Source organism: Athene cunicularia, assembly GCF_003259725.1.
Source record: "Athene cunicularia isolate RWA chromosome 1 unlocalized genomic scaffold, athCun1 chr1_part1, whole genome shotgun sequence".
Classification (NCBI taxonomy): Eukaryota; Metazoa; Chordata; class Aves; order Strigiformes; family Strigidae; genus Athene; species Athene cunicularia.
Genome location: NW_020799091.1, coordinates 127,234,288 through 127,245,235, shown reverse-complemented (window position 1 = coordinate 127,245,235; position 10,948 = coordinate 127,234,288). Strand labels below are relative to the sequence as shown.

Genomic DNA, 10,948 nt, shown 5'->3' with positions numbered 1-10,948 from the left:
CCCCCGCCCTTCTCCTCCTTTTTCAGGCTGGGGCAGGGGATGCTCGAGGGGCTGGAAGGGAGGGGGCACAGCCGAGGAACGGCTGCTTCTTGCCCTCCAGCTCTGGGCTCCATCACAGACCTGTTGTGCTGGAGCACTGGAGCCTGCACTGAGGAAGGCGACTTCAGCCAAATTGGCGCAGCTGGAGAAAGGCAACGGAGGGGTCAGTCCCTCCTCCTGCCTGGCCAAGGGGGGCACCATGCAAGAGAGAGCAATTCAGATGTGGGGACTCAGCACCTGAAGCACTCGGATGCCCGGGAACAGTAGGAAACTGGGAGGCAGAAGATTGGCAGACTCATGACATATATTGCAGGCAGGCACTAGATGGCAGGGGACCGGCATCCTAGAGTGCTGCTTGGAATGGGGCCACACTCACAGTTCCCAAATGCAGGGAGACTTACGCTCAGAGAACCACTGATGGGCTCCACACCCCCATTCTCTAGCTACCAAAATGTCCAAATGGCCCATTGCCCTTCCAGCCCCAGGTTCTGCCCCAGCCTAGGATTTCCACACCCAACCCGTTAAGTTCTCTCCCCGGTACCTGGCACAGGAATTCCCACTGGCAGTCGCTGAACGCTGCAGGACCCGCACTGACACAGGGCGAGTGCTGTCAGCCCCTCTGCCGTCCTGCTGGATCCTCCCCGGGCACCGCCACCAGCCCTCTCGGCCTTACCCTCAGTCGAGCAGCCTGATGTGAGCCACTGCGTTCAGATTGCTAGCCCCGCAATTCAGCCTGCTCTGCAAGCTGTCACCCCTGGCCCCATGCACAGCAGGAACTCCTTCCCCAGATGGGCTTGGCATCTCCCACCCCAGGGTACCAGCATTCAGATTGACGCTCCCAGATGCCGAAACTCCTCTGAGCGCAGCAGAATTACCTCCCTGGGGCAGCTGCCCTCCCTTTCCTCATCCCCACCCAGCCGAGTACAGCAGGACGTACATATAACCCCTTTTCACCAGCTTTCTACTGCTACCAAGCCAGTAATGACTGCATCTCTGCCTCTTGAACCATAAACTCCAGGATGTTCATGGCCACTGAGAAAAATGTAGGCGTGGGGTGCCTGGGGCACCAGGCAGTGCATGTGTGGGTCTCACTGCCACTGCCTAAAGTCGCTCTGCTTAATGCTTGGAGATAGCTGCTAGGTTCTACGGTCCCAAATCACAGTCTCATATTGGTAGCTGTCACCATAGTCTTTAATGCTGGCTGGGAGTTAAAAAATGACAGCCAACCTAGCGTTCTTTCTCTGCGAAGAGGGCTGGGTCCTTGTTGGGTTTGTTTTGATTTTTTCATCACTATTTCGAGTGGGATCATTGCTGTGGGGGAGCTGGGCGAAGAAAGGATTTGCATGAAGCTTTCGGTGCTGCGGGGTTGCTAATGGCGAGCATTATTTCAGCTGTCAGTAAGTTTCATAATCTTGGCCCAGATCCTGTGAATATTCTGCTCCTCAGGGTCATGAGCCTCCTTCCCCTTCTCCCATCCCTTCCCCCTCTCCCCAAACTGGTTGGCAATTTCATTGTTCCAGTGGAATATATCCGTTATGTGAGGTCATCGCTGCATAAGGAGAGGTGATTGATTGCTTAGGTCACTGGGGCCTGTCCCATGCTGGGTTTTGAATGCTGGCTTGGAGACCTTGAACCGGACTCTGTGCTCAAAGGCGAGGCGATGTGGGGTGGAGAGGGGCACGGTGATGCATTCCCGGCAGCTTGAGTCGCCGAGCAAACAGACTGCTGCATTCTGAACTAGCTGGAGCGCTCTGAGAGCAGACGGCTTCATTCCTAAAGGCACAGTATCACAGCAGTCAAGCCCGAGATGTTACAAAAATACAGATAGATCATCATCTGCCAGCCAAGCCAGACAGAATCGGGTGCAACTCTTTTCCCATCCCTGGATGGAAGGAGACTCTACCCGCTTCTCACTAACGTGGCTTGTGTGTGCTCGGCTTCATCCAATTGCTCTTCAGTCAGAGCTGATCTCGGCTAGGCATCAAGAAAGCTGTGAGATTCTCAGATTTTAAGGCCAGAGGGACCATTTTGATCATCGAGTCTGACCTACAGCAGAGCACAGGCTCTGAATTTCACCAATTTCATTTCCTGCATCAAGCCCATAACTTCTGATTGAACTGTGTAGTGTCTCTTTTAGAAATATGGCCACGCGAAGGCTCCAGGCAGTAGGGAATACACCACCTGCCTAGGTGAATTGTGTTAGTGTGTGACCCTCTTTATTAATAGTATTGTTCCTCATTTGAATTTGTCAAACTTCAGCATTTTGTAACAGAAGGTTACAGATTGCATTTGATGGGAGGCAGCTACAGCGCAGGTATTGCCTGCACACGGCTGGCACCTCGGATCTTTTATTCCTGTGATGGCTTTTATGTTTGGATAGGATTTATCTTTGGGACCACAGTATGTAAGAGTCCTGGACACAGAGGAGGAGTTATTGGCAGTGAATCCTAGGGCTTCCCCGGGGCACGGTAGCATCGGAACTCTGGAGCTCAGGGTGTCACATTCAGAGTTTAGTCTGTGCTCCCTGCTCAGAGCAGGAGTGCAGCAGGTTTTGCTCCTAGCCATTAGTTAGGATGTAAATTCCCAGCCTCCTCAGTGAATCGGGATACATGCTTTGGGATACGACTACCGAGATCTGCTCTCTCACGTCCCAACAGCGGTGGGGCCGTGCTGCGGGAGTCTTACAAAGAGGGAGGAAGCGAAGCTGGGTCCCTGACACTGAGGAACAGCAGCAGGATCCGTGCTTCCATCCTGCAAATGCAATGAGAGCAGCTCCTAATAGATTAGCCACAGGGATCTCTGGTCTGGACCAGTAGTGGAGTCCATATGCAGTAGCAAAGAGCAGTGTAATTCTTACTTGTGGCTTTCAAGCACCAAGATTCACAAACTGAGCTCAATGAAGTGCCCTGGGGAAATAGCTTTGTCATTCACACTCTGTCATCTGTGCATCACAGGACTGGAACACTACGATGAAGGATCTGTACCTAGAGTGACAGTACACAGGTCCATCTTTGGACCCTGGGAGTAGCCCTGTCCGTTTTTATCACAATTAGACCTTGGAAACAAATCTGAAAGGAAGAGACATGCCATGTGGTACTGGTGCAGAAATCCAGTCTCTCTGCTATGGCATGCAAAGGCCTTTTGAATGGTGTAAGGTGCGTGGATACTGGGATTTATACGTCCAGGTAATAAGAGCGTTGGCATCCTCTTCTCCCCTCTGAAGATCTACCAGTTTATTGAGCATCCACACCCAGAGCTGCACACAGAACTAACGAAGGGCATTTGTTACACTTGCCCTCCGTGCTACAGGGTCTGCGCTCAGGACACAATCCCCACCGCTGGTGGCTAACTGCAGAGTGCCCTAGACATGCTGGTTTGTCCATAAGCCACAGGGACATCCATGCTCTGTTCTGAACATGAATACTCCATCCACAGTGGAGTCCAGCCCTCCCTGACTGGCATTTCCACCCAGAACATTCCTTTTCTTTCCTGGCATTCATGCTATGGGAGACACCTCTGTGCTTCTCCCAGCTCCTCCACAACCATGCCTGGGAGCGCAGGACACACTCTCAGTCTCTGGCCACGATACAATTAGCAAACAGAATGTGTTGACTGAGACTGGCTGACATTGCCTCATTCATGCACTCACCTGGAGCCACCTTTGGAATAGGTACTCCAGGAGTCACCTACTCTTCACCGCTGGCAGCAGGACCTGTGCACCACAGCGTCTCACACGCCATGTCCAGGCTGTCACTTCCACAGCGTTATGTGTAGTGCTGGGGCTCACTCCAGTTACAGCCATTACCTGCTCTGTAGGGCTGAGATTCAAACTACCAGCTGCACAAGTGATTCAGGTTTTGGCTCTGTAGGGTTTAGACTCTGGGAATCCATGGTCTGGGGTGCTGTTGCTGGAGCTCACAATCTCAGCCGAGAAATATAGCGAGGTCTCCATTATAAGACATCCCAAGAAGTGAGAAGAGCACAGCGAGCTGGGTGACCCAGCACACTGTGCAGCTACACCTAGGAATGTTTCTACTTGTAGAGCCATCTACATTAGGAGGAATGCTAGCAGTTACACATGTACCCCTAATGTACCATACTCCCCTGTGGACTGGCACTGAGGTCTATTTGCACCTGGAGAGATCTCCACTCCTGGGGTGGCACTGCCCACATCCACATCTCCTGCTGCCTGATGCAGAACAGCCTGCAGCCCCTGGGGACCAGAGCTGTAACCAAGAACACAGTGCCACAGGCAGAGCAGGCTCTTCACCCCAGGGAGTTACTGCCCCTTGGTGAGTTCCAGGCATAGCCCCAGGTTTGTGTGCCCTTTAGCCTGGGGACTCACACGGGGAGGTCCCCTCAATCCTTGGAATTCCCTCTCTTTTCAAAGTCCAAAAGAAATTCTGTCACGGATTTGTGTTGCCAGACATGATCTTCCACGGCATCGTGATCATAATCCAGATGGCCAAGATCTCGCCAGCCTCTAGCTTCGGAAGAAACTTGCTCCATTCTGTGGTCTCTCTGCAGAGCTGCATTTTAATACTAAGTCTCCTCTGAGGCTTAGAGGTTCAGGAGCAAAGTACAAAGAAATGCTGAGAATAGCTCCTCTTTTCTCCTCATCTTCATCTCAGGATCCCTCCAGAGACTGATCTTGCCCCGGAGGGAAGGGCAGGGCACTAGCCGACAATTCCCTTTTTCTGTGAACTTTGTTTAAATATTTAACAGAAAGAAACTAAAAATATCCCCAGTTAATGCAGCAGGAACTAGACAGCTACTCATTCGTGGATGCCTTTCCTCCCAGCCCCTCTTCTCAGGTATGAGTCCCTTTTCTACACCAAGCACCAGGCTCTTCCCTCAGCGAGAAGCCTCCCACTCAGGAGGGGCTGCAGTTTTAGTTCAAGGCATGGGCTGAGTAGAAAGGGGATGGCAGTAACCCCTTGGGAGCTGGGAGGTGCAACACAGCTGGCTGAGGGCTGGAGGTGCAGGGTTGGCCTCTGTGTTGACTCTCTCAGCCAAGCAGCCCTCTTTCTCCATCCTGGCAGACAGAGGAGGGCATGACTGTGGGTTGTCAGCATTCATGCTTTCCCCTTCACGATGAAGGAGTTGAATATCCTGAATGATTTTATTTTTTTTTTTTGGTGTGTGTATGCATGTGTGGTCTTTGTTGCAGAGAGGATCCTGGGTTGGGGACATAATAGCTGCCCAGGGAAGGGCTGGCGCAGCACTGTGCCCAGCCACGAGAAGGGGCAGACAGCATGAAGGGCAGCCATGCTACTGCTGGACTGATGCCAGTGGGTGGTGTGTGGCCAGTGCAGAAATCCAGCCCTTACTCCATGTTACTGCTGCTTCCTAGTGCTGCTTGGCCATGGGAGGCGGGAGAGAAAGAGAAGGTATAGGGAAGGAAGGGAGGGATGGGACAACGCAGAGGACACTAGGACAAGGAGCGTGGGAAGGTAATTCCATGTTAGCTAGGAAGAAAGTAATTACTAAATATTTGATAGGCATATTTTTGCACTTAAATTCTTTAGTGAGGCTGGACTTTTCTCGCTGATTCACTCTCTCTGTCTTCTTGGTTTATCACTTTCATGCTTCCCCTCTCACTTCCTCACTCTGGCACACAATGAAGAGGCTCTTTTTTAATAAATGGATTACATGCTCTACACTATAAATAAACACAGGAGTCAAGATTCCAACTTGTTCCAGTGATAAGCAAACAAAGATACCGAATCCCCTTCTCGGCCCTCAGACAAGAGAGTCCCCGGGGAAGCTGCGCATGTGCCTCTGCACATGTGGTCCAGAGATTGCTCCTTGCTTCTGTGTGCATATGCTAACGCGTGTGTTTCTGTGCGGTGTTGGGGTTAGGGCGACGATGCACCTCTGTGCAGGAAAGCACGCAGGCATGGGGGGGGACATGGGAACTGGAGTAGGTGCACGTGTGGGTGCTGGGCCAGGATCTCACCTGGTGGCTCACACTGCCTCCAGGTAGAGAGAGCGGTTGCTTCTGGGTGAGGGGACAATGACACCTCTCCCTTTTGGTTCCCAGTGAAGAAGATGAGACAGGATCCTCGCTGAGCAAAGACGCTGTTGCATCTGAGATGGAGCCCAGTGCCTGGTAGGTTCACAGCTTCCCACATTCACTGGTGACGCGGGAAGATGACGGGAGCATGGGTGGCAGGCTGCTCCCAGCTGTTCCGGGCTTAGCCTTTCGGCAGGAGGGACATTTCAGATAAAGCTCTCTTCTTCCTCCCGCCCACCCCGCAGCAGGATGCCTCCACTCCTCTCCTGCGTCCACTCCCTGCAGCTTTGGCATCTCCTCCTCCTGGTTTCAGCCGTCCCTCCTCCTGGAGTCTGGTCTCTTCGCTCTCGGGGCCCAGCGGCCGCTCGGCCTCTTTGCACCCGTCGGAGCCCCTCAGCCCCGCGGCCCATTTGCATCTGGGACAGGACCTCGCTGCTGGAGAGGGATTCTCGCTTCGCCCTGCCACGCCAGCGGGCCCTGGCACCTCGGGGGGCAGAGCTGCGGCATGTCGTGCGGCTGAGGCGCCAGGCAGCGGGGGCCCGCCCTGCCACCCCCTCCGGGTTTGAGGACGGCATGCCCTCCTCCCAGTACCCCTGGGCCATCGTGTGGGGCCCCACGGTGTCAGATGAGGATGGAGGGGACACCAACTCGGCCAACCCAGGCTTCCCACCGCTGGGATACACCTTTGTCTCACCACATGGGATGGCAACAGCACAGCCCAACTCCCACTCGCTCCTCCACAACGCAGGGCTCAACCTGCGCGAGACCCCAGCCACCCTGCGGCCCTTCTTGTTTGGGCCCCGGGGGGAAGGTAAATCTGCCCTTTGCTCCTTTCACACACACCCTGCCCTCGCTCCGTCCCTGCAGGAGCAGCTCTGCAAAATTCACAAGGGCCCCAGTGGGAACCTCCCCTTGCACTGCTGCTCTGCGGGGACCAGTGGCTGTGGCCATCACCCCCCCTTTCCCCCTCTGTCTCACAGGTGTGGACCCCCAGCTGTACGTCACCATCACCATCTCCATCATCATTGTCCTGGTTGCCACCGGGATCATATTCAAATTCTGGTGAGTGGAGTTTGGGCCAATGGAGACTGTCACCGCACTGCTGTCTCCAGGTGGGTGGGCAGGAGGACTGTGGGCTTGGAAACCATTTGTCCTAGGGGTAAGGATCTGATGCTGCAGGCTCTTGTGAGCTTGGCATGTGGCCGAGCCGGGCTCTAATGCTGAGCAGAGCAGGGTCTTACAAACCTCTCTGTCATCAAGGGCTGGGGCTTGTCTGAGGGAGTAGTCTTTACCTCCCCCCCTTGTTTCTCTCCAAAGCTGGGACCGTAACCAGAAACGCCGACGTCACTCGGGGCAGCAGAGCAGTGGGAGGCAGCAGGAGAGCCAGCAGCCCCTCACGGACCTCTCCCCCACCACCGTCAGCATCCTGGGGCCCTACGGTGACTCCCTGGCCCCCACGCCCGAGGTGGAGGAGTCCAGGCAGGGCCAGGAGGGTGTGGAGAAGCTGGGGGGCCACGGGAAGAGCACGGCCTTTCAGCTCAACCGGTGAGTGGCTGGTGAGGTGGGGCAGGAGGGTGTGGCTGGGGACAGGGGGACAGGCACACTGAGGCAGGGCAGAGGTGCCAGTTGGGTGATGGGGGTGGCAGGACAGCATGAGTGCCTGTTGCTAATTATTTTCTGATTCTTTTTTCCCCCTCAGAATCCCACTGGTGAACCTGTGACGCTGACGGGAGAAGCAGAGCTGGCTCCCCCCCACCCTCCTGTTACAGCCGGCGAGTGCAGACTCCCGCCACCTCTGCTACCCCAGGATAAAATGACCTCCTTGTGCCACGGCCCACCACCACCATTATTAACTAACTCCACCAGGATGTGCCTGGGCAAATGGATGAGCTGGGCCTCCTTAGCCTCCTGCTGGGGGAAGGTTGGGGACCCCCCTCCTGCCCATGCAGGACAGGGTGATGAGAGAGCAGGATGGTGGGAGGGAAGACAGCTGGTGATGGTGTGAAATCTTGGCCTCCCCGGCCCCTCTCCTAGCACACATGCAGACACACACACACACACACACACACACACACTTGGATCTCTGTGACTCTCTCACCAGTGCATGCCTGACATCAGGGGTAGGCAAGGTAGAAAGGCGTACCCCTGTCCCTGTGGGCCCTAACCCCTCTGTGTGTCCCTTTCCATGTCGTGTGCTTTGAAGTGAACGTCTGGTTTAATGGCTGCAGGATTGCACGCCCAAGCTTGGTCTCCCTTGAGCCACAACTCAGGTGGTGACAGGTTCTTCTGTTCCTGACACCTTGGCCCTCCCGAGGGTCCCAAGGGTGGGTGAAGCTTGGGCAGAAGAGGCTCACATAGCACCTGGGCCCCCTCAGCAACCCATTTCCTTGAAGGAAACATTGTCTCCCCCTATAGATGGAAGATATTCACATCTTTCCATTTTCTTTCTGCCTAACACTCCTCTGTTTTTTCTCTTCAGCTTATATCTTTCTTCATCTCTCCATTCCCAATTTTTTTCTCTAAGTTCCTCCACCTGCCACTTCTCTTGCCAGTTAAAATTGGAAAAGGTTCCTTTAGCTTTCCAAACATTTTGATCTCTTGGAAGTCTCCTTGCTGTCCCGCTCCAACCCCTCTGTCTCCTTCAGCAAGGTTTTCCTGAAGAACATCAGTTTATGGTAATGTTCTTTAGAAAAATCTGAAGTGAAGCCCTCAGCCCATCATGTTATGTAGCAAGTGTGTTGTATATTGGGATGCTGCCGAAGAAACTAAAGCATGTCATGCAGATATAGGTGGGCACGAGGAATCTGAATTCTGCTAGGCTGAGGTAGGGAATTGTTTTCAGACACTCATGCCACAGGCAATGAGCAGCAGACATGACTGTGTGCCTGGGATGACAAAGAGCAGTTGGCCTTGGCAACATTTGCAGGGTTGCCATGTACTGCTGGTAGGTCTCTCCAGGAATGCAAGGTGACTGGAGACCCACAAGGCAATGCTCACCATGGGTATGAGAGAGGGGTATCTGGGGTGCCAGCCTTTGTGAGTGTATTGTCCCAGCTGGTTGGGGACCAGAATCCCACAGGCGTCAGTGCAAACTGGTTGCCTGAGCACATACTTTGGAGCTGTGGGGGTCTGTAGGGCAGGCAGCCACACTGTCAGTTACTTGTGTGAGCAAGATCAGTGTGTTTCAACCTCTTCCTATGTGTGGACCTATGGGTGTCACTCTGAAGAAGTGTGAAATGGCAAATTTCAGCTTAATGACAATAGTTGCCCTCACTTGTTTTTTTGTGGACACCTTCAAAGTAATTCACACACCCCACATTGACAGCCGCCCAAGCTGAAATGATGGAGATTTAGATAAGGTTGCCCCTACACCATACAAACACCTTCAGCTGTTGGATTGATGTGGCTGGAGACAGGAAACTCACCCACAATTTGAAGGCCCTAATGCACCATACAAAGTCTCTGACAAAAGTCATGTTGGAGAAAAGGAAATGGCTCTTTCATCCTTTATCTCTGCAGTAAAATCCTATTCTTTATAGGACAAAGCACAGGGAATTTTGCAAAAGGCCTGGTTCTGGCCATTTACCCAGCTGAACTAGGTGATCTGGGGTCCCATCTGACTCACGGTTAAGGACATTTAAATGAGAGTGTAAATTGCAATAAGCTTCACAAAAAAACAGTAGAGATTTGGAGAAAATGACAGGTCAAATAAAATTACTGGCTTATTAAAAGCACAGAAAGGCTGAAAGATGTAGGTGGAAAAGGACTCTGGAGGTCTCTAGTCTAAGCACAGGTTGAGTCTCTGCTTATAGCAGGGGATATTATTGCTTTACCCTAGATCAATTTATTACCAAGCCTTTTCCTTGTTCAGGATCCATTCAAGGCTTTGGTGGACACTGAAGCTGCAGATATGGCTGTTCTCCCTCATGTTGACACATCAGCGCTGGGGAAGGACATCTGTGCACAGCTTGCGCTGCTTATTGCTGGTAGTTTACAATAAAATGCCTTGAACCGGTTTAAGTAATCTTCCAGACCAGATTAATTAGATTACTTTTTAATCAATAGTGCTTATTGAAACAAGGCCAGAGTTTAGATTCTACCACTTCAAGGGCTGTCCTTGGACTTTCCACACGCTGAGTGGAGAGAAGATCTGTCAGAAAGCGGCAGGACTCCGCAGGAGGCGTAGTGAAAGCATGTTGCGACACCTGATGCAGGGAAGCCCTGTGCTCTGCTGGCCAGGCTTTTGTAAACTCTGCAAACATGATCTTGGTGTTCTGGGTTTTTTTTCCCCCCTTTAACGTGTCTCTGTTTTTGTTAAAAGTATCTCCAGGGAACAAAGCCTTTTACAGTTGCTGTGGGAATGGGGAAGGTGGGGAATGCAGTAGAGAAAACTCTTACAATGAAGCTTGGATACGCTGAACATCTTTTCCAAGACCAATTTTTCCAGCCAAATACATTTTTATGACAGTAATTCACTCTCTCATGCAAAACAGGTTACATGTGGGAAACAACTTCATTGTCCTGCCCAAATTTTCATTGCTACATTTTGTCCCTGGAAAAAAAACATTCAAAACACATGTGGACACACAAGCTTCTTCCAGTCAATAAATAACCTTACTGGATCTGTTTTCTCCATGGCTGGAGCCTTATAAACCATTTTCCCCTATGCAGACTGGAGCCAGAGCATGCCTGCAGTCTCTTCCCTGGCCCGGGCTAATATTCTGTGAGATGTTCACATGGATGGGTTGACAGCACCAACTACCAAGCCAGGACAGAGGTCGGCACCTTCTCAGTCACAGCCCATCAGGTTCCCCTGTCTTCAAGGTGACTGGAGGAAAAAGAGCTGGATCAATTTTTTCCAGTGGAGATTTTACAGAGAGAAAGGTGGGGGGG

The 10,948-nt window shown here is 52.5% G+C and overlaps 1 protein-coding gene across 2 annotated transcripts; it reads left to right on the top strand.

Moving 5' to 3' along the window:
• The first annotated feature begins 5,879 nt into the window (after nt 1-5,879).
• PIANP (PILR alpha associated neural protein) lies at nt 5,880-7,864 on the top strand. Of its 2 annotated transcripts, none has more exons than XM_026854368.1 (5): nt 5,880-6,151; nt 6,304-6,866; nt 7,036-7,117; nt 7,373-7,600; nt 7,755-7,864. In XM_026854368.1, exons 1-5 carry the CDS (start codon nt 6,135-6,137, stop codon nt 7,774-7,776), a joined length of 912 nt encoding a protein of 303 aa, XP_026710169.1. In that variant the 5' UTR covers nt 5,880-6,134; the 3' UTR covers nt 7,777-7,864. The 2 variants fall into 2 exon arrangements, with proteins under 2 accessions (XP_026710169.1, XP_026710161.1); XM_026854360.1 differs by having other exon boundaries at nt 5,891-6,151; nt 6,301-6,866.
• Nucleotides 7,865-10,948: the final 3,084 nt, after the last annotated feature.

Bases quoted from the DNA above. Each gene is read 5' to 3' on its own strand.
- PIANP (XM_026854360.1), top strand. The intron at 6,867-7,035 runs GTAAATCTGCCC...TCTGTCTCACAG, and splicing joins GTTTGGGCCCCGGGGGGAAG to GTGTGGACCCCCAGCTGTAC. The intron at 7,601-7,754 runs GTGAGTGGCTGG...TTTCCCCCTCAG, and splicing joins ACGGCCTTTCAGCTCAACCG to AATCCCACTGGTGAACCTGT.